We start from the raw sequence: 22,998 nt of genomic DNA, 5'->3' as shown, positions 1-22,998 counted from the left end.
ACACAGGGGACTCATTCATTTTGAATCAAGCTGAGGGAGAGAGAGAGAGAGAGAGAGAGAGAGCATTCAGGACAAGACTGGGAATATTCCTCAGATAGATGGATAGAGAAAGAGACAGGAGATGGAAAGAGAGATGGATGGAGAGAGCAAAGGGAGTCTTACTTTCAGGTACTCTCCATGCACGCATGCAAAAACATATCTGTCTCTCTTTCACCCCTTCCTTTTGTTTAGCTTACCCTGTGCTCCCTTTCTTTTCACATTCTTTCCTTTCTCCACTTTTCTCTGTCACATTTTCACTTTCTTTACAGAATTAAGAAAGGTGTCTTTCTTCTTTCTGCCTATCACCTCCACCAGCTTTAGTCAATTAGCTAACAACCATTACCTGTCTGACTTTGAACACACACACACACACTGTGTTCAGGCAAGTCGGTCTGCCACAGGTCAGCACACTGCTTCTGTGTTTCTCAAGCATACGCTACACAGTATGAGGGTACTAAAGGAAAGTATTTGGACAACCGAACTTTACACCCATATGTGCCCATTCACGGGTGATAAATGTTCCAGTTCATCCCCAAAGGTGTTGGATGGGGTTGAGGTCAAGGCTCTTTCCAGACCAGTCAAGGTCTTCCACACCAGATTTGTTATTTTTAATTTGTTTTTGTAATTAGTTTTTTGTGATTCTTTTAAAGAAAACACAGATGACACATAATCAGAAGAACCTAACAACACAGACCAAGCAAGATGACAGCACCATCTCAGTCCACTATAGCAGCACCAGCCCTAGGCAGACTCCGTAAGTGTCCAGTAAATAAATACAAAGAAATCAACAAAAGGAAGTAAATAGATTATACCAATAATATAATTATCGCCTCCTAATAAATGTTGCAAAGCTTTCCGAGCTATCAGATGAGTCCAGCCCACATGGGTCACTACACACACATTTCCTATAAACCTGGGTTCTCCTTTAATAAAAGTCAACAAAATCGTTCCAGATGAGCAGATATGTTTCTTTAGAGTATATACTGCATATATCCTGAATATACTGAATGCTAATCACAAAGAAGTTGGCAATCACTAGTTCAAATTACGCATTCTCTGTCATTAACTTTCTATACACAATAAGGCCTTCCCCAAACTGTTGCTACAAAGTTGGAAGCACACTATTGTCTAAATGATTATTGTATGCTGTTGCGTTAAAATGTTCTTAATTGAAACTACAGGGTTTGCCCAAACCATGAAAAACAGCTCCAGACCAAAAGTACACATGGACATGGGTGTCCACATACTTTTGTGTACTCAGTTGCACTTGATCAGCATCTCTGGATGCATAGGCTTTGATTATAGTGCACTCTAGTGGCAGGACTAAGCTATTCCAACCTTTGGCAAAATATGTTCTTGTTTCAGATACATACAGACACACGCACAGACCATCCCTCTCCAGATGCTACAAAACAATTAGCTGCATGTACTGAAAATGATTTGTGGTCTCAGAGAATCAAATATCTTCTAAGTCATACAAACTCCCAGCCAGGGTACAATCATAGTACATCCAAAGTCATGAGACTGAAACCAAACAGAAGAGTGCTGACGGTAAACTGCAGATTTTAAAGTGCTGGTGGGAGGAGAGGATGAAGAGAGTGAAAGCTGTAATGCTGTAAGAGAGAGAGAGATGGAGTGAGAGAAAAAAGGATAAGAGGGAGAGCTAGCCTGGGCCGACCCTCCCCTCTTCTTTCCACTACACGCTTTATCCATTACCGCTGAGAGAGACAGCCACTGAAAAGTTTCTCAATCCTTTGAGACAGAAGAGGGTGGAGGGACTCTCTTTCTTTCATTCCCTCCTATTATCTATCATACACACACACACACACACACACACACACACACACACACACACACACACACACACACACACACACACACAGCTAATGTTGTGGTAGTGTTGCTGCTGAGGGAAGGGAAAAAAAAGGAGAAAGACAGGAGGGAGAGAAGAGTGGGACTGTGCATCCCACAGCATCCCTTGTGTGCGTGAAAGAGACTATTGCAGCACTTCAAAGACAAAGAGAAAGACAGAAATAAGAGATATGTAGAAAGACACAGAGACAGGAAGAGAGAAATAAGAAAAAAAAACAAGTTAACAAGACACTGTGAGTATGGGGCGAGTGAACTGAGATCAAGCCTTTTACACAGATTCTATTTTAAACTCCATTTTCACCCAATCCCTTAACAGCTAATTACACATGTCAGGACCAGACAGCTTCCTTGACTGCAAACCTCCACCACTCTTCTCATTTGTACGGTCATCGTGTGACACATCTCCAAAGTGAATCTCCCAAAGTCTCTTAGCTCTTAGTGGTTTAACAGTTAGTACTGAGAAAAGAGTTTCACAAGACTTTCATACCTTTAACAGGATGCTGTGTGTATGTGAAGCTTATATGGGTATATGCACAAATAAGCCTACATGTCTCATACATATTAAATCTATGCATGTATGTATATTACATCAGCACTGATGTTTCCAGATGTGTATAGGCTTTGTGTGAGTGTTTGAAGTGGTTGCTCCCATTGGTTAATGGAAACCCTGAGGGGTACGTATCAATGAGGGCATAGCTTGTTCCCCCCATTAGCAGCTATGCTAGCCTCAGCAAACTGTCAGTTCAGTAGTGAAAGGTTAAGACCATGAGACACTGCCAAATGACTGAAGGCCCCACAGGTCCTCAGTCTGGAACAGAAACATGGAGCAATGAGCATAATTATGGTGTTTTGAATGCAGTTTGTGCAAATATGCATCAAATAATAATGAGGCTGAGTCCATTCTCCAATGATTAGTTGAAACTCCTGAATCAGCTTCTAACAGCGAGAATGTTCCACACATACATTTTACAGTGTGTTAGCGTAAATGCTGTGTATTTGCACACTTATGTGTATGTTTGTAGCATGATTTACATGTTTGTGTGTGTTCTTATTTGTATCTCGTTGAAATTCAAGACAATATAATACACTTGGAATTGCTGAAACAGTGGGATCACATAGCCAAGCATACCCACAAAGCAGCAAAAAAAAAAAAAGGTTTCATAATAGGAGAAAGATGTTTGTTTGTCCACCTACATACCTGTCGTGGTCTCGGCCGACGCCCCAGACACGGATGCTGCTGATTGGCTGAGAATGGAGCAGGCTGCGATCATCTGGGTCAACCAGGGTCAACATGCGATCCTGAAGCACTAGCAGCATCCCTTTGCCCTGTAAGACCACAAACAAGGATGCACTATAGCTGTGGTTCACAACCTGGAGGGTCAGGTGGTTAAAAATTAGAAAAAAACATATTTCTGCTACATAAATTATGTTTAGTTTTTCTGACTTTTCTCAAATCCTTGCTTTTTTATGTGACATAATTGGTAGTTTTAACTCATCAGGCCTCTAAAAACTACAATCAAAACAAAGGAAAGAACGGGCTCTACTCATTGTCTTTAGGTAGCTACCAGTCAGGGGCAAAGGTCCATTTAATTCACTCACAAACCAAAAAGTGGGGAACCACTCCAGTATAGTATACACACTGTATGTTGCGTAAGTGTCTGTCTCTATTGACACACTGACCTCTCCCCAGACACCGGCAGAGTCTCGTATGTCCCTCCTGCAGTAGGACAGCTGCCTGATACAGTGGTGGACGGCCACACTGCTCCTCCCCTCACACAGGTCCTGTTCTGCCATCTCCACCCAGCCCAGAGATCGCACTGGAAATGACTGGAAGGAGCACAACACACACATTTGTTTTGTCAAACTTCTAAGGATTCACAATGTTCCTTTGACTCTATATCCTTCCCTAACCTCTATCCGTAAAGGATAATTAAATTTTTAAAACTCAGGTCATTTTGTCGGTTATGAAAACACTGTGCTCAGAATAATTTGAGAGATTTCAGACAATTAGACAGCAAATAAACAAGCCACAGTTTAGCCAGATGATCTAAAACCACTTTGTAATAAATAACAACTTAAATAATAAAAATCTTTGCTTGAAGGCAAAAAGTCAGCACAACCATGTCACCCAAAATGTTAGAATAATCCTTCATTGCACAGGAAAACTGTGTGCGTGCATAATTACGGCAAGTAAGGTAGATCAAAGGTGAACCAAGATCTCAGTCTGACAACTGTGATGGATGATGACGAACAAGCAGTTTGGGTAATAATTTTACTGTTCACTTTCATTATTCTCTTCCAAATAAGTTTGGGTAATCTGTGGGTTTGTTTAAAACTGATCCTCTGATGAGTTTTTGTCCTGTCTCACTTCCTTACAGCAATATCGCCACTGTCCCAGATCTCAGTAATGAACTTGTACAGTAAGTAGATTGTCACTATAACTGACAGAAAACATGGTCAAATGTACAAAAATAAGATCCAAGTTTAAATAAATTGCTGTTTTCCTTTAAACCTCATCCATATGCTTAAGGTAGATCAACTCATTCTTAAACATTAATTAAAATTCTGATCTTAAACTTAACCCACACATACTTACATACTAACACACAGTAATTCACACAAAGTTCCTCTTAAAGTTGAATTTTGCTCATAGAGGTACAGTACAGTATGCAGTACTGTGCCATCACAAGCCAGCCTCAGGCCAGCAGCTATTACCCTCCTCTCTCCTCTCTTCCTTTATCTTTTTCTTTCTCTCTACCACAACAGGGAACTCTTCTCTGCTGAGGAAAACCTAAAGATAAATTTCCCTGTCACAGTGTGAAGCAAACATGCACTTCAGCACACACACAATCGCACATCATTTCTCTCTCTCTTCCAAAGACCATATTATTCTCTCTTGGTTTTGTCCTCCTTAAACGTTCTCGCATCCTGAGATCCTATCTGAATTCCCACACTTCTCCCCTGTGTTTTGGGTTCCTCTGACATATCGGAATATCTCGAGCTTTTCTTTCACTTGAATTCGAATTAGTAAAGCACGTATAAGTCTAATTTTCTATCCTTTGTGATTTAAGTTTGTTCTTTTTGGAAAAAGAAAAAAGTCCTGACTAAACAAGAAAACTTACATGGTAATTTTGGTTTTGTAATCTAAAATATGATGCAAAGTTTGCCTTTATTTTATGCCTTCTTACTGACTAAAAGTGACTTTTTAATGTTGGATTAATTGAATATGTGCTTTGCAATAATGATGAAATGTGTTTACTATCAAAGAGAAATGTTGGACCACTTCCATCCAACCCAGTTTTCATTTTTTGTTGTGATTCCAGGCAGATGCTATGCCATTGCATGTCCGAGAAAAGATTACTCCCTCTGTTACTTTCCCCTTCCATTCCTCAGCTCATTTATCTATCCGCTCCTACTTTCATTGTGACCTTCCCACACGTCTGCTGGTTGAGCCTTTCTATAAGCTGTTCTTCCAGCAAAACCTAGTCTGGCTGTGAACACTTTCACCACAGCTCAGTTCACAAAGTAACCACTGAGTGGTACTGCAACAAACAGAGAGAGAGAGAGAGAGGACAGGATGCCAGTGAGCAGGTTCATTACATCATTGCAGAAAAAGCCTGGTGACTTCCCTTCATTAACAAACACATGATTTGCTGAAATGCTGATATTTTATTCGACAAATAAGGTCAGACTGACTTAATAACAGAGGAATATGTGCTAATCAAATGTTATAAATGTTGCCAAACAGTAATTTATAGGTGGCATACTGTGTTACTGAGCACTAATAGTATCTGAATAGTATTTGAATTCATGCAGAGTTTGGAAAATCTGGAATGTAACTTTTTTAAGTGATCATATTTGAATCCTCACTTATATACAATTTGGGGCCTTTGCCTGTTATTCTAACTGCCTCTATCTTTGTCCCAACTCCATATCTATGAGCAAAACAAATCAACATGAAACAATATGAAAGGGCGCCTGCCTGCTTCAGTACTGTATATAAATCAGTAGTGAAAACTCCCGGCAGATGATTGTTCTTGGTCACAAAGTTATTTCATACACAGATGTTAAGTATGTTGTTGTTATATGTTGTTGATCTCACCATTGCCTCTGGATCGGAGAAGGTATTGTTGAGGTCCACTGTCTCTAGCTGGGCTGGGGTGCTGCAGAGAGACATCAAACATAACAAATAGTTACATTCAAGTCATATTTCACAAACTAGTGCATGAGAAAAACATCATGGCTCAGGCCTTGCTACACAAATCCAGTGGGAAAACTCTGAAAAACTATAAATTATATATATTTCTCTACTGTAGAGTATGTGTGTGTATATTACTTGAGGTTAAGTGACGCATAGCGGAGGGTAGCCCCTTCAAACGCCTTAAGACTGGGATCTGGATAGACTGGATAGTCCTTCAGCTCCTGGAGCAAAACAGACAGACAGACAGATGTTCAGAAAGAGAGACTAACTTTAGTTGTAGACACTGACACTGGGGAAGGAATGAAGAAGATAGACAACTGGCTGATTCTAATATTGCTCTTATCAACTTATTTGATCTCATTTGCTTTGTGAAGAGGATAATACTCATTTTAACGTAATATGAGAGATATTCATCTTTGTCGAATATGCACTTAGACTGGCCTGAACGGACATTACTGTGTGCACATTTCAATTTAATAAATGCAGCAGTGAAAGCAGAGATATAACGATACCACCAATAATCTTTTAGGGAAAAATGCAGACTAAAGGCAGCTATGCAAGGTGTTACTCAGATGAACCAAAGCTAATAAGCGGACTGTGATGTGTGATTTAGATACAAAGCTACACCAGGAATGGAAGATTTTACCAAGCTCCACATTTTGTATTGAAGGAATATGTCGCCCTATGCAACAGTGTGACTCTTTATATTTTTAATAGTAATTGGACAACAGTGGAGCAATTGTTAATTTTGGATTTGTTGATTAAAACAAAGGATAAAAAAAGTGTTTTCCTTTAAATTTAAACACACTTGCAACATTCCCATTCAGACCAAACCTAATCAATAAAACCATTAAAAAATATCACAAAGATATATTTGACAATTTCAACAAGTGAACACCCCAAATAAATGTGACTCAGTGTCTCACGTTGGCTGTGCAGGTGGTGATGTTGAGATTTGGTCCACAAGAGGTGACATCATTGGAGGGGGTGGAGGAGGAGGAGGGGGGGGAGGAGCCAGAGGGCGAGGGGACAGGCTCCACCGAGCTGTCAGATATCAGACTGCTAGGGCGCTGTGGGAGAGAGAGAGACAGATAAAGATAGAGAGACAGAGAGAGATGCAGCATGAGAGAAACACAGAGATACAGACAGGATGGTGGCTACATCATTTATCACCATCAGCTTTCCAATATTCTGGACTAAGATTGTATATTTGCAAGTTATAGTGACCACAGCTACACAGAAAACTGTTAAACATGTGGTTAAATTAGTTTTTTGCATGTCACTACTTATAAATAAAAAAAATATATATATTTTTGAAAACTAATTTTACAAAACATTCTTAACTCACTGTCCACTTACTAGCTTTTTCAGAGCTTTCAATCGCATCTCACGGTCCATCAGCAGATGGAGTTTTCATGAAGATGGCTCACTGAGACCGTTAGATGTGATTAAAACCCAGGAAAAACTAGTAAGTGGACCTTTACCTTTACCATTTAAGATTGTTTTGTCCAACTACTATTTATTTTCAAGATCAAGATTGAACTTTCATGCAAATACATGTTTTTATTTTTGCAAATTAGCAAGAGTCCCATTGTAAGAGTGGAAGCAGATATGCTAGAAACATGTCAGTGTCACCCAACTTATGAGGAGAGCATAACTTTAATTTCCCAAATCATGCCTTGAACATTTGACCTTTCATCCAAAGCTGAAGATATAAGTGCCTCAACTTCAAATATTTTTCATCGATATTGAACTCTATATAAATTGTTATTACTTTGTTTGCTGACCATGTAACCTTTCTCTCTGGGGACTGAGTGTGTTCACATTAAAAAATACTATAACTCCAAAAACCCACCTAGTTGAAACTGGGTATGTATTTGTGCATGTAAAGTCAAATATAAATATGTTTGACCATGAGGGGTGTTAGGTCTGTGGGTTTCTCTCACCTCGTTGGGTGGCTTGAGGGAGTCCTGCGTTTCCTGTTGAGGGTCATGCTCAGTGTCTGGCTCAATGTTGGGAGATGTGTGTTCGTTGCCAGAGGCAACAGGTCGGTGGTACTGTGTGGTGCCGGTGGGGATGTGCCAGAAATAGACCTCTGATGAGTCTGAGATCTCCCGCCAGCCTGGGGGCAGGTCCCCATCACCCCATACATCTGCTGATGGATGACAGCGATACACAAACACATGAGTGTACCACACAAACACACACGTATGCTGCTGCCACACAGGCGGGGTCTGCAAAAACACATATTATCATGACATATGCACATACAAAAGGTTACATACACACACACACACGCACAAACACACAAAGGGATGGACAGGGTAAATTTCAGAGATGGCCAGCCTGTCCCTACTTAGTTTCTGTTGTCATAGCAACACCGGGGCTCATCCCCTATAGTAGGACCCAATGGGCAACAGCATCTCTCCCTTCCGCTCTCTCCTGGTTTTCATTTTCCCTGTCTGCCATCTCATATTTCTCTCCATACCCTCATTCTCTAGCTATTGCTTTGTCATACATCCCTGGCAAACATCACTTACTAAATCCAGCTCTGCTTTTTTCTCTATCCTTTTTCCTTCCTCTTTCACACCCAATCTGCAGCGTCCTATCCTTCTGTCCATCCTAATCACTCTCTGCGCCATAAGGTGGCTCGCAGGGGCCTTAAAGGTTCCAGCAGTATTGCTGGAGTCACTTGCTTGCTTAGGAAGAGGATTTTGGTAAATTTCCAGATCAGACAGTCTGTAGGAGGTAGAAGGAGGGAGAGAGAGAGAGAGGGAATGAAAGGAGAGGGTGTAGTAGAGGCATGATTAAAGACTGACACAGATATGCTATTTTAAAAACTAGAAAGATCAGATGAAAAGACAAAAACACACATATCGAACCTGTGTCCCGTGGAGTCTGAGGAGAGGGCGTCTCCTGGGACAGGGTGGTCCAGCTTGAGTCTTCATCCTCTGATGGAGTGTCAGGAGTCAGATCAATTCTTAAGCCCACTTTAGGGAGCCCAGTCATTGGTTCAGGATCTGGCAGGGAAGGGGGTGCCCGGCTCCTGGTAGGGGTGTTCCTCTCTGCAGCCCGGGCCTGTTTAGGGGAAGAAGGTGGGTACTGTTGCAGGAACTGGTTCTCATTGTTGGGGTGCAGCTCCACCTTGATCACGCGGGGTTGGGAGCTCCGAGGGGGCTTTGCAGGACTGCGTGGACTAGCCTGAACCTGAACACAGAGCTCCTCCCTGACCTGTGCTGGAGCCTGGTTCTGGTTGTCTGGGACCCACTCTGGGCTATTGGTGGAAGAGGAGGAGGTGGAGGAAAGAGGGGCTTCCACCACCACTGGTAGCAGGGGCTGTCTTGGTGTCGGTGTGGGGTCATCTTCCTCTTCCTCTTCTTCCACCACTGGCTCCACCTCTTCCTTCTCTTCCTGGCAGGTCTGCTTGCTGCTGGGCTTCTCCTCCTTCTGGCTCTCCCTCTCCTTGGCAGGGCTGGCCTGCTCCTTCTCTGGGGAAGGCTGTTGCTTCTTCTCCTCCTTGTCCTCTTTGTTTCCCCAACTGAGGTCCAGATCCCAGCCCTTCTCATGGTACTCCAAGAAGCTCTTGGTCCTTCTACGGAACGGGGGCAACTGTGAGTTGTCTTTTCCAAACTCTAGCCAGTCAGAACTGGGGTTATTCATGAGATCATTGTGGATTTTGCCCTCTGTATTGGTCCTGCTCAGCTCCAGCTGCTGACTCTCAGCTCGTCTCTGCATGTTGGCCCCATTCTTGGCTAGTTTGGGGTTGGTTGTATTAAACAGCGAGGAGGAGGAAGAGGAGGAGTAGAGGGCAGAACTGGAGGAGGACTTAGTGGGAAGGCCCCGCCCTCTGGTTACAGGTTGGTTTTTAGAGGACAAAGCCAAGTTGTCACTTATCCCCATGGCGCTCCGCACACTGGTCATTGCGTACCTCTGACGGCTCTTTGGCAATGTGGCCGAACTTCCGGTTTCCATGGACTCCTTGATGACATCTCGCCCAAGCAGCTGGTTGTATGATGAGCGAAGGCTGAGGGAGGTGGGAGGGTTGGCGGAGGGGCCGCTGCGATTGGCCAGACCCACATTTGAGGGGGAGGAGCCAGAGCGGGAGAGAGGAGGAGTTTGTACTGACATCATGGCTGACTGGAAATACACTGCCGTGATAGAGCCAATGAGAGAAGAGACACACTGTCAGAAGTCATATAACAGTCTATGTGTCAATATTCTTATTTTTACATCACACAACATTAAACACGATCAGGATCCCTTAAAATTAATTTATGGTCGATGCAAGGGATTAATGGGAGTCCCACAGCAGATACCTTCGGCGTAGGTTTTGATGTATAGTTCAGCATCAGATTTCACTTGTTGATAGTATCAACGCAGGTTTAGATGGATGTATCATATGTGATTAGGCCGTATTGGGCTTGAATTATATTCACAACAGTAACAATGTTTACATTGGTTAATTTATTTTGTGATACAGAGTGCCAGTGGGCTACAACGTACTTCTAAAACTGGAATTACATTAAGGTAACTTCTGTTTCGCAGTGTACTGTATATTAATGAATAAGAGACTACTGCTGTGCAGTTCCTGATGTTCCTTCATTGACTGTGGAGAGCGGAGGATCGCAGTGAGCAGGTTTGCAGTGGAGATGGTTTTGCACCTACTGTGCGTAGCTATGGCAGCTATGTGGGTAACCCCTTAATGCGCACCCATACATCAACCTAAATATGTTTTTCAAGTTTTTGGCATATGTTCGATTCATTGTTACTTATTGGCAGATGTATATTGTATATAGATACTGATGCAGCACATCTGTGATGATATCAGCCAATTTATCAGTCGGGCTCCACTTCATCTGTCACTTTAATGCTTTCAACCAAGTGAATTTTTATTCATTGAGCTTCATTGACATGTCAGGTCATGTAGATCTGTACATAAATTAAATCAAAATACATTTAGATTCAATGAAATAAGTTAAGTAAATATGTCCCAAGAAGTAGATTCTTTATGTGACATTTTTCTGGATAATAATTAGTCATTAGATTTTTGAAAATATAGAGAAGCAAGTGTTCCTCACTTTCTATTTTCCCTGAGTTAATCAGTCGGTCTACAATAACACTCATTCTTCTTGTGGAAGCAAGCTTCTTTTATGTCTATGTATCTCTATGGCTGGCTAATGGTTGGTCACTGTGTTTGTATATTTTTAAAAGCTTTGTTTCTCTGGCCCCTCTGCTTATATGTTGTACTAAACTACTATACTACAAAAATTATAATATAATGGGGTTTTTTTTTGTAACTTCTGGCTCAAGTAATCTCTGGGTGTTTTGCTTTGTGTATCTCTGACATCATCACAGGCTGGTGACATCATCAAGATGAGATGTTCAGTACTCATTTGCATTTCTCTGATGTTAACTGAACATAAAGCCGTTAAAATATCTTGCTCTTTGCTCTCTCCGGTAGCAGCTCAGCCAGTCTCAGGGGGCTTTTATTGACACACTATGGTGCAGATTCTTTTCCAGTTTCACTCCCCTTTTACACATAACGTGTCACTGTTGAAGTGTTAAAAAACACTGCATCAAAGTCATGAAACTGGATCGCATTTGCATGATATTGAGAGTGAGTCAGACCCTCGATGTATTCATCCAGGACTGACATTCAAAGCCAGGGCTGAGTAGTAAGCCAGTCTGTGGTGAGGAGAAGTGGTAGCCAGCTCCTGCTAACTAGCTAGCCGTGTCTCTTTTATCTCGGGGTGGATCAGCCCTGTGATGCTGAATACAGACAGATGGATAGCAACCAAGGCAGGGGCAGAGAATCATTATGATTTTAAGACACGGCATGTATGAGTTACATCACTGTCACTTGTTTTTGAATTATCTAATTTGGCGACAGCCCTGTGGAAAGCTGGTAAACAACGGAACCCAAATACAGGTAGAAAAACATGCCCAGGCACGCAAGCATAATGTATAAACATCCTGTCACCCAATCATAAACACACACACACCTCAAACAATGCTGCAGTCATCATCAGCGCCTTTTCTCAGAAACATGGAAAATCCAAGCGCAGCAGATTTCAAAGCACGATAAGATCTTGGGAAAAGACAGAGGCAGGATTCTGGAGAGAGCAGAATCCCTGCGCAGTGCACTCTGTTCATGCGGGGCCCCTATCTGCTGCCCTCTCCCTGGGTGGTTGTCTTGTTGTCCCTCTGTCACTGAGCCAGACAGCCACAACAACCTGTTTGTGCTGAATCTGCGCTCACGCTCACAGGCCTGTAACTCAGACACAAACACAGTGTCAACAGGTACAAACTACCTGCACTGAACCGTGCGGTCTCATCAGATTACCAGCTATTCTCAATCAGCAATGCTTATCACTATTGTCATATAAATACCATGTAACTCCAATTTTTATGTTACCCCCTTAACTAACGGCCTATATTGTGAAACTGATTTTCTGAATTTTTGATGTTACAAAAACCTTTCAAAATAAGATGATGAACCTTTCAAAAATGTATCGATTCCAAGCTAAAAGCCTCAAAAGCTGGAGATACAAGCTTTCCACCAGACAGCTACAAATTGTGCCTTGAGCCACTGAAGCTGAAAATCACAGCAAATATGTTGCATGACTCAGAGGACGAATTACACATCTTGACACAACCCCCCAAAGCAGACAAGGAGTAATAAGCAAACAGCATTTCAACTCCCCATTATCCCTTTCTTCTATTTCTTTTAATTATGTCTGACTTGCAGACAAACTGGATCATCTAGACAGAGATAGCGGCCTTTACTTTCTTTTCCCCCTCGGAAATACAGCCAGATCTCCATTAGTTAAACAAAGTGGGGCGAAGAGAGGACGTGAGGCGGAGTGGGGAGGAGAAAGGATGGTTATTAGAGGGAGAAAGCGAGGAGAATGACACAGCACTTTGCAGGACAGTGGGGCACAGTCAACACACAGAGGTAGTTAAACTGTTGTCCTCAATAAATCTGTTGTGCTCTCCAACAGCAGAGGTCATTTACGAGATGCACGAGATTTTAGCAGCTGGTCACAGGACAGCCGCAACATGTATAGTAAGAAAGCAATTATGTCTCATTAAACTAATCTCTTTTGCTTTTTGTCCTGTTGCTGCTCTTCCCCGTGTGCTCTATTGTTCCTTGCATTACAGTCAAATGTACAGGATATATATGAAAGATAACAAGCAGATATTATAGAAGTCGTGTCCTCTCCTACAGATTTACATGCATGATAATAAAAAAAGGATGAATAAAAATAAAACTTGTTGACAGACAAAATACAATGTCCCCTCTCTATTTTTGGAGCAAGGTGTCAAAACAGGATCCTTGTCTGCTCTGGTTGTTTATACTGTCTGCTCACCTTGTATACAGATTTACAGACAATAGTTTTTTCACCTGAAGGTCACACTAAAGAGAATCATCAAATTCTTAACACTTCACATCAGTAATGTGCTTTGGAGATTCATCATCAGATAATTTATTGATATTGACAGATATCGGCCTATCAAGGGAAATAATCCTTAATCAACTTACTTCCCTGTAATGGCAGGTCTCTTTCCTCAACTCTGAACTGCACCCAATGCTTTAGAAATTAAATGCAACAGATGAAAGCACAAGCTGGAGAGAAAATGAACTTGAAAAAGTGGATGATGTCATGGGTGGAGTATTCTAGCTCCTCGTTTCTTGCTGCCACCTTAGTAAACTCCCTCACTGATATAGGCAGAAACAGCGTTAGATCATCTTTAATTCTACCACAACGCCGAGGATGTAGAGGTGGAGTTGCCAGTATTGCGGAAGCAAAGCTGTCGATATGTGAGACGCAGTAAATCTAAAGCATCCAGCCCCTCTCCCTCCAGCCCCACCACCACCACCGCATCCCATCGAGAGCATCTATTTACATCCACTCACCGCTTCGGTCACCCTCCGGGCTTCTGCGCCTCCGCTCCCACGACGACACATACACACACACAGATACACACACACACGCACACACACAGTAGTGAGCAGGGCCGAGGTCGACAGTCGCTTATAAGTGCCAGTGCGCCCGTAGCTGCAGCCGGCCGCCCGTATTGGATCACATCACATCATCTGCCCTCCCAGCCCGGCTCGGTGCTCGCAGGGGGCCAGGCTGCGCTTTCTCTCTGCGCCAGAGGATCCCGGAGCGGCGCGGCGCTGTGGAGCGCTCACTGCCAGCCGGCCAATCAGAGCCGCGGACGCAGGACGCTCTGCGCACGGGGCAGACGCAACCATAATAAATCTCCCGCTGTTATTTTGCAACTCAGGTAATGAAATCACACATCATCGGAGTCTTACGTCATGCAGTAGAAATATGAATGGTTTATAGTGCTACACCGGCCTCATCAGATTTTCCATGAAACAGTTTAGTTCTCTTTAGATAAATATTGTATGACTCCAAGTGGTCCTAAAACTAATGATGTTACCATCTGTAAAGTTATTTACATACAGAGAGAATATATACTCCAGACTATACTTTAGTAGGCCTACTGCTTAATTAAAATTAAAGTTATTGTGAATTCAGACAGATTACAATACTCTGCTCCTTGAAATACTGTTTTTGCTCATAAGTGAATTTTAATGGTACTTACAAACCAGACGGTCATAAAATAGCTTTTAAGGATTTAAAAAAATATTTTACTTAGTATGTGCGTATAACAGTAGAACATCCTTCTCATAGTGCATCACAATTGACTTTGGCATGTGTATAGTTAACAGGTTCGACTATCACAAAACATGTAGTGATTTACCTTTTTCTACTCTGAAGTTGTTTTTTTACAATGATAGAGAGCACTGAACCATTTCACATATTTAGAAACTGTATAATTGAAGGTTAAAATATGACACTAATGTAAAGCACTTTGTCATTTTCAGAGGTGTAAAGTCAGCAATACAGTTTGTAGGAGACAAAATTATAATACACTTCTTTATGTCATCAATCCCACATTAGTAGGGAGAGAAACAAGTCACCACCTGAGATTCTCAACCAACCCGAAGGCACCTAGAGCACATTTTCTTACCCACAGGAGAACTTGTATGACAGAAAACTGTCTATATAGAAACAAATAATAGAAAAGCTTCCATATCTCATTCCACACATAAAATTGTAAGAGCTTGTATCCAACAACTTGTTCAGACTTATAACAAATCTTCAACATAATAATACGTCTACACTCACATATTTGACCAAGTATAAAATCTATTCACTCTAATCCAGACTTCACAATATGTACACATCCAATACACTTTGACCTTCCTCCTCTGGTGAAAATACATTCACACTATGAAATACATTCCTCAGTTTGACCTGTGCTGGCTCAAGATAACTATCCTATCCCGACAGTCCACTGGCAGATTCCTCCCTCAGTGCTGTGGGGATGGAGGTGAAAAGGCGTGGAGGACAGCGCCGGGGGGACACACAGGCTCCCAGTGCTCCAGGAGTGATGCAGGAGGGGAAGGGTGATGGGGTGACAGGTGGAGGCAGGGACACAACTGGCCAGAGAGGAGAGTGGCGGCTGGAGCCGACGGTCGGCTACAGGGAAACATGGAGCTGAACGGATGGAGCGCAACGCTGCATCTTCTGCTGCGGAGGAGAGGGAGACAGAAGAGAAATCAATTGCTCATCCTCACAGATATTATCACTGCTGTCTTGGCTCATTAAAAGCTTATCACATGCAGTGCAATCACTGAATGACTAATACAAATGTGAATCTTTCCAAGCATTTTCAGAGCATGTGTGCTTACCCTTACTGTCTCTGTCATTAGGAGTCGTCAGTAAGCTTTTAGCCTGCTTGTTGCCTGCTTGAGCGGCTCGTCTGTAGTATTCATTCGCTCTCCTTAGATTCTGCTGCACCCCAAAGCCGCTCTCAAAACACTGACCCAGGAACAGCAGGGCTGTGTCGTCCTGCACATACAAACAAAAATAAACCTGTGATTTTGGCTATTTAATCTTCAAGAACAATCTTCTTTATGTACAAGAACTTGACTTGATGGGATTTGGGCAGAGACTGACAAGCAACTTAATGTTAAACATTATAACCCAACACCAGGAACTTAAATAGACAAAGTAGTGTGGGCAGAGGACTGAAGATGTCACTATTAAAACAATCCCAATAGCTCTGTGTGACTCAACACCGGGACATTCAGCAAGGCTGTAGCTCTAAAGTGATTTGTAGCGGTAGTAATTGATGGTATTACTTCAACAAAACCACAGCAGAAAGTTGCAAAAACATGTAAGTAGGGATGCTTTACAAATAAGCTGTGAATATCAAAAAGCAGGAGATGGTGGCGACACTCTAGAGGCATCTACAAGGGCACCCACTCCGCTCGCTGCTGCCATCTTCAGGTACTGGACAGACTTGCTCCCGTCTCTCACCGGCTCCTGAGAGTAGACCGAGGCCAGGCAGATCTGAGCCTGAAGAGCGAGAGACACGTAGAGTTGGTTCAATGGATACAGTGGATTCCTCACATGGACCCACAGTAACCCAGCAGGGCAAATAGATATGGGATGATTGTTTAATAAAGCACACTTCCAGTGTAATTTGAGTCTTCACAAATGTGTTTTACATTTTCAATGTTTCATTTTATTTTTACTTGCAACCATTTGTGCAGGTATGCCCTATGATCAAATCAAAGCTATTGGGTTCATTCACTCCCACTAAATGACAGAGAGCAATAGAGCTGAAACAATTACTCAATTAATCAAGTAGTTGATTGACAGAAAACTAATGGGCAACTACTTGAATTGCTAATTAATTGTTCAGTTGTTCTGAGCAAAAATGCCAAACATTTGCTAGTTCCAGCTTCTCATTTGTGAGGACTTTCTGCTTTTCTTTCTCTGATGTGATATTTAATTGAATATCTTTGGGTTTTGTACTATTTGGACTAAACTAGACATTTGAAGTTGCCACCTTGGGCTTTAAAATAGTTTTTCATTTTCCATGATGTTCTGACATTTTATAGGCCAAGTGATTAATCAAAAAAAAAAATCTGTCCCAGTAAAAATAATAGTGTAAAAATAAAGTGTCTGAGTGAGCCATGATAACAGTGTGACCAGGACCCCAAAACTGAAGTAGCTAAATGGAATTCAGCAAACACATATTTCAATATTTATACTGGTGCTTTTCCTACTGTGACATGTCAAAATGTCTTCTGTACAAAAGATCTATATAAATGGAGTAAAGTATAATATCTTATAACATTATAAGAGTAACATGGTAAAGCACTTTTTATCATGATTTCGTACCTTGGTGAGTCCAGCTGCAGCAGCCTGTTCCAGTAAGTTGATGGCTGTGTCCAGCTCCTCTAAACTCTGGTGCCCCCTGCTGGTCAGGAGCAGCTTTGCATAGCGGTACTGAGCCTGTCTGTGACCCCCAACTGCTGCCTGCCGGTAGTAATACAGAGCCTTGACAAGAAAACAAATGAGAATAATCTCAAGACTGATTTCTGACATAGAAGAAGAGTAAGTATGATGATTTTCAGAATGATGAAGCACTCAAGAAAATAAAGTGTGCTGTCTGGATTCTCACCTTCTCTTTGTCCTTGCTGACTCCTTTGCCTTTCTCGTAGCACACACCTGTGTTAAACTGGGCTTTGGTGTAACCTTGCTGAGCAGCAGCTACAAAACATGTAAAAGCTTCTTTGTTGTTCTCACTCTCTACACTTTCTAGACCTGCCATAAACAGAGAGATGAAGATATTAGCTATGGACAGAGTAAAACAAGCGTTGTTCATTTTGCAAAACACTTTAAGACTAAACAGGGAGAACATATGACATTTGGTTTGTGTAAAATGTATTGTCTTGAGTAGGAATGAATGTGTGAACATTATGTGGTGTGTAACTGTGTCAATAAATATTACCAATGATATTGAGGATAACAGGAATGCTTGTATCTCCCACATGTCTGAGGTTCATTGCTGCTTCTGTCAGCCTCTCCTCATCAGACATGTCCTGAAAAACCAAAAGAGGATTAAAAAAACAACAACAATCAAGATTAGATGACAGGCCAGTCAGTCCTTTGCAAGGATAAAGAAAAAAATTCTGCTTTCTTTAAAATACATGTCACACAAACTAAAGGAGATACACTTTCACCTTGTCATTAGCATCTTTTGTCCCTGTGTTGTCTTGGTTGACATCATTCTGCAGAGGACAGGATGCTAACAGAAATGATTCCTCTGTGAGTCAGGCGAGAAAAACATATTATTTTCCTGCTACCACAAATACAAGGTTAACTAAATTTTGAGAGAAATACTATTTTTAAACAATCTTTCAACTTTGACAACCACAGAACAAACCGGGTATAGGAGAATCCTGGTTCAGGAGTGCTCTCTGTTGATCAGAGATGGAGCAGCCAGCAGTCAGATGATCCTCCTCACTGCTGCTGTGAAGACTGGCGTCACCTGTACTGCTGCTGCTGCTGCTGCTGCTGCTGGTCTGAGCCGGGGACTGATCTTGGTTCTGCCTCTGTGGCACCTCCTGCAGACACAACACACTCCTTCTTCTGGGCAGGACATCACGTTTAGACACTGGAGAAACCAGACAGACGCAACAAAACAAAGTCAGGATTCTGATCACACAAGATTAAAAGGAAAAAGTGTTTGGGGTTAAGATGGTTACATGTCTGTTGTGTAAAACTATCTTGGCAATGGATTTCAGTTGATATGAAAAAGGTGAACCATCAGTGGGCCTATTGCTTAGTTACAATAATGCAATAAGGACTCACAGATCTCCAGCAGGATGTGGTAGCCACACTTGTGCAGGGTAGATGGTGCTGTCAGGGCTCCAGGGATTGGACTCGGCTCAGTGCCTGAAGAGAGCCGGGAGTGGATCCTCCTGCAGATCTGCATGAACAGAACTGTAGCAGCACCCTGAGGAGAAACATCAGCGCCACTGTCATCGCTGTCATGAGAACATGAGATATGCACTGCTACCAACATACTGTACACCAGGAATGGCCAAAAATGTGCCATGGAGAACCAACAGTCTGCAGGTTTTCATTCCAACCAAAACTCAACACGATGATAATGCCTCCTTTAAGTAGAGGGGAAGAACTCACTGGTTTGTGCGTTTACATGTACACAAAAAACAGGCTACACAGAGAAATCAGGTAATGAAGGAAATCAGACAACACATTTACATGCTACTGCAGTAATCTGGTTACAGCAACATGAGATTGGGTGGGATGAAAACATGCAGACTGTTGGCTCTCCTAAAAGCAGTTAGCAAGTGAGACCACCAAGTGGTGCTAAAGGAATGATCCCACTGGTTGCAGATTGAGGGTATGTGTGGGTAAGCACTGTAACTGAACCACATCATGTTGTGAGCGGCATCTCATATTTTGGCAAAAGGCCACATGTGCCACAATGCCTGATTCATATTTGTTCAATGGTTACACTTCCTTTTACTTAACATAAACTTCTACTAGCAACTAATGTGATTCCTTTGAGTAAAGAAAAAGTATTTAGATTTGAGAGTAAAATGTATGTTTGTGTTAAATACACAGCGCCTGGAGTGTTAAATAGATAAGTGGGGAGATGAGAACAGTAGCACAGTTCTTTTTGTCATGAGGGTTGAAGTTGCAACCATGATTTGCTCTAAATCTATTTAATACTAATAACTGTCAAACAGTGCATGGAAGCCAGGCCATCATGCATCTATTTGTCTTATCAGTCCAGACTGTTCAAAAACCCTCCGTGAGAAACCTCCTCACATCTTTCTTTCAACAAATTGTGATGAACTGATGACTGAAAAAGTCATACTGGACATACTATATTAGCTATTACCTAAATATTTCATGTGTTTTTCATTTGAAAATGTAACAACAAAAGGTATACCCATCCCACAGCATCCAGGGCTGTGTAACGTGGAAGCTCAGCGTAGCCAAACTGAAAGGTCCTCTGTTTCTTCCTCCTCTCTCCATTCTCCTCTTTCTGAGAGCTGACAGAAAAACAGCACAAACTAAATATAACAATTATATGTCTGTTTCTATTTCCAGTCTTTTGTATTAAGGCATCACAGAAATACCCTGTTTAAGGAAGATGGCTTTGTTTCTGTTCCCTCGACTAAACCTGTTCATGCTTACAGCAGATGCTGCTGGATGATGCAACCAGCTGAAAGGGAGTCAGCGAGTGTGCTACAAGCAGAGAACGAGTTCAAAGAAGGGGTAAAGAAACAACAAAGGGTTGGGATAAGGGTAGCCTCTGAGGTTTGACCTTAATTCAAAAGTTCTCTTTTCATCAGCTGATAATATGGCCAGTGGTTTGAGGGCAAAGAGGTTGTGAGATCAAAGTGAGACGCTCAATGCTTTTCTTTTCTATTTCTTTCTTTCTAGGCTTTTGTCATCAGACAGAAAAAGAAAGGATGGAGGTGTGGAAAGTACCTGCTGTCAGAGGAGTGTCGAGAGGTGGAGAGGACAGTTGAGCTGTTGACGACCTCGTCCTCCACATGGTGGTTCTGGGGCAGTCGCAGGGGGGTGTTGCCATGGCATCGATGCAGAACTAAGAAGTGGTGGGAAGACAGCAGAAATTAGACATTAACGTCCAGTGTGCGAATCTTAGGGAGAGACTACTTGACATACAAAACATGCTCCGCAATTTCCTAATAAACCCCTAGGAAATTTCCTAGAAAGAACAATGTATAATATAATACTAAATATGGGGAAAAAAGAGACTAAGATCTGAGATAGCTATTTCAGTTTAGTTACTTTCTTAGTTTATAAGCAATTGTAGAAAAGGTTTCAGTCGTAGTCATCTGGACACTGTTTTCAGAATCAAGACGTTTTGGCTCCCATCCGGAAGTTACAATTGAGAATGACTTCCGGATGGGAGCCGAAACGTCTTGACGACAGTGTCCAGATGACTACGACTGAAACCTTTTCTGCGATGGAACACTCCTGGACGAATGAGGGACTACACCGTCTTTATAAGCAATTGTTGATTTTCAAAGGAATTCTGCTCCATTTAAACCCAAGTAAATATTCATTCATTATTAATGTAATATTGGAAACTTAATTCTCCATTTATGTTTAGTTGTATGCACGACTGTAGACAAATTTCACATTTTTGCATGTGTAGCTGACTTGCTGTGCATTGACAAAAACACTGTCCGGATAAGACACTAGAACTCATTGGAAGTAATTCACTGGACGTGAACACTGTCTCACTTTTGCCTACATTAAGTACCAAATTACAAAGTCCTTTTCGGGAACCTTTCTATGAATTGACATCTACTAATCAGTTCATTTCTAGGAAGTGATAGGAAACTATGGGATGTAGGCTATAAAATAAAGTGGTAGCTGAACATGTGCAGTGGCACTTCTGGTATCAAAGTCCTGAAATATCATAACAGTAGAGAATTTTTTCTTTGTGTCAGGGTAATATGAAGACAAAGGTGCAGCTTTGCAGTGCAATACTTATCTGTATAGGTTTACCAAAATATATGTGTACAGAGAAACATACAGAGATCAGTCAAATACAAATATGTAAATCAGTAATAACCAATAAGTAAAGTAAATCCAAACAAAATACATACATCCAGACGTAGGTATAAGAATTGGGGTGAAGATAGATAAAGAAATTAAGTTCAGAGAGTCACAAACAGATGCATTTAATACATATTTCTGCACATTTGATTTATATGCACACAAATAATATACAAGGTACATGTGTTTATATAACATGCGCGCAGGTGTTTCAATCAGGTAACGTTATGTTTGTGTGTGAACATTTGACACTTTAATGTATGTTTGTGTGCAAACAGCAAAGGTCCAGAAACAGCAAGTCAGTAACAGGAGCTGACTTCACTGACTTTGACCAAAATAAACCGGTAGACGGTGTCAGTTGCACTGACAGAGTAGAAACTTGAGAAAGTAGTTAAGTGTTTTACATTAATCGACTTCACTAGCTGTTAGCTAAACGCAATGGATAGCTAACGTTACGCAACACGGGAAACAATAAACAGCGTTTATTTCTTAATAAAAGCGACACTTTATAATAAGATAAAATAATCTGCGTGAAGAAAAAACATGTCACTACGTAAAAGGGGGAGTTTCTCCAGTGTCAGTTATCTCACCTCTTCCAACAAAACCTTGAACTCTCCACATGGTTCGTCTTGTACAGCAGCTGTCACTAAAGAGTTATTTCCGAAAAGACATGTTTAGATTCATCTGGGGGGTCGTCTGGCCCCATGAATAACGACAGGTTCACTCCAGCAGTTTAGCTGCTGGTAAATTAAACCTGTCACGGGTTGTGTCGGCAGAGAACCAAACCGGAAGTGTCTCAGGTGACGCAACTTTGAAGCAGGTGGCTTTCAGCCTCACAGCGCCTCCGTGCGGTGGGATGAGGAACGACAGCCTCACAGCAAACCAGTGTGTTGAGGTGCACTGTATGATACGTTTCAGTAATTTCAGTTCTGTACCCAGGTCCGTATATATATATATATATATATTATTATTATGTGAAAGAATAATAACAATAATAATGTGTGCCCTGGATATATTTAGGTTTATATATATTGGGTCTAAATGCCTGTTTGTGCTTTATTAAACTGATTGTATCTTCTTTGTTCAAAGGGGATGATAATTGCTTGACAAACTTATATAGCGCTCTTAATAAGGCAAACAAAAGGCACATTTATCTCTCTTTGTGCGTGTGTAACTCTGTGCTGCTGCAGCCTTTACATTAAAAAGCCTTTTTCACAGGGGACATTTTGATTAGTTGCACAGGTGTTACTAATGACATTAACAATTGCTCAGTTCTATTCAAGTGTCCCAGTAAGATGTGACAGTGTGACAGTGAGCCAGCATGCACAGTACCAGGACCCTGAAACTGAAGCAGCTAAATGGAATTCAGCCATCATTCATTTT

At 41.7% G+C, this 22,998-nt stretch overlaps 2 protein-coding genes across 9 annotated transcripts in view; both read right to left on the bottom strand.

Annotated features, from left to right (window-relative positions):
• LOC122880057 (amyloid-beta A4 precursor protein-binding family B member 2) overlaps nucleotides 1-14,390 on the bottom strand; it is a 40,904-nt gene extending 26,514 nt beyond the window's left edge. Inside the window, exons 1-9 of one of the 6 annotated variants that reach the window (XM_044204792.1) lie at nucleotides 14,031-14,388; nucleotides 12,115-12,380; nucleotides 8,995-10,260; nucleotides 8,059-8,267; nucleotides 7,039-7,182; nucleotides 6,248-6,333; nucleotides 6,014-6,074; nucleotides 3,592-3,738; nucleotides 3,110-3,237 (exon numbers count right to left, since the gene is read on the bottom strand). In XM_044204792.1, the coding sequence (XP_044060727.1) occupies nucleotides 3,110-3,237; nucleotides 3,592-3,738; nucleotides 6,014-6,074; nucleotides 6,248-6,333; nucleotides 7,039-7,182; nucleotides 8,059-8,267; nucleotides 8,995-10,243 (2,024 nt within the window). In that variant the 5' untranslated portion in view covers nucleotides 10,244-10,260; nucleotides 12,115-12,380; nucleotides 14,031-14,388. Of the gene's footprint in view, nucleotides 1-3,109; nucleotides 3,238-3,591; nucleotides 3,739-6,013; nucleotides 6,075-6,247; nucleotides 6,334-7,038; nucleotides 7,183-8,058; nucleotides 8,268-8,994; nucleotides 10,261-12,114; nucleotides 12,381-13,655; nucleotides 13,911-14,030 lie in introns of those variants that run through there. The other 5 variants (XM_044204793.1, XM_044204791.1, XM_044204790.1 and 2 more) reach the window with 5 other exon arrangements.
• A 299-nt stretch (nucleotides 14,391-14,689) lies between these two features.
• On the bottom strand, nucleotides 14,690-22,432 carry dele1 (DAP3 binding cell death enhancer 1). Of its 3 annotated transcripts, none has more exons than XM_044204800.1 (12): nucleotides 22,206-22,432; nucleotides 20,515-20,632; nucleotides 19,970-20,072; nucleotides 18,859-19,003; nucleotides 18,431-18,661; nucleotides 18,228-18,310; nucleotides 17,996-18,086; nucleotides 17,666-17,808; nucleotides 17,383-17,541; nucleotides 16,459-16,551; nucleotides 15,882-16,041; nucleotides 14,690-15,720 (listed from the first exon to the last, which is right to left on the bottom strand). In XM_044204800.1, the coding sequence occupies exons 1-12, from the start codon at nucleotides 22,234-22,236 to the stop codon at nucleotides 15,464-15,466; spliced, it is 1,614 nt and encodes a 537-aa protein (XP_044060735.1). In that variant the 5' UTR covers nucleotides 22,237-22,432; the 3' UTR covers nucleotides 14,690-15,463. The 3 variants fall into 3 exon arrangements, with proteins under 3 accessions (XP_044060735.1, XP_044060737.1, XP_044060738.1); XM_044204802.1 differs by having other exon boundaries at nucleotides 14,690-15,717; XM_044204803.1 differs by having other exon boundaries at nucleotides 18,228-18,292.
• Nucleotides 22,433-22,998: the final 566 nt, after the last annotated feature.

Source organism: Siniperca chuatsi, linkage group LG8, assembly GCF_020085105.1.
Source record: "Siniperca chuatsi isolate FFG_IHB_CAS linkage group LG8, ASM2008510v1, whole genome shotgun sequence".
NCBI lineage: Eukaryota > Metazoa > Chordata > Actinopteri > Centrarchiformes > Sinipercidae > Siniperca > Siniperca chuatsi.
The sequence above is the reverse complement of the archived record's forward strand: the minus strand, read 5'-3'. Positions and strand labels throughout refer to the sequence as shown.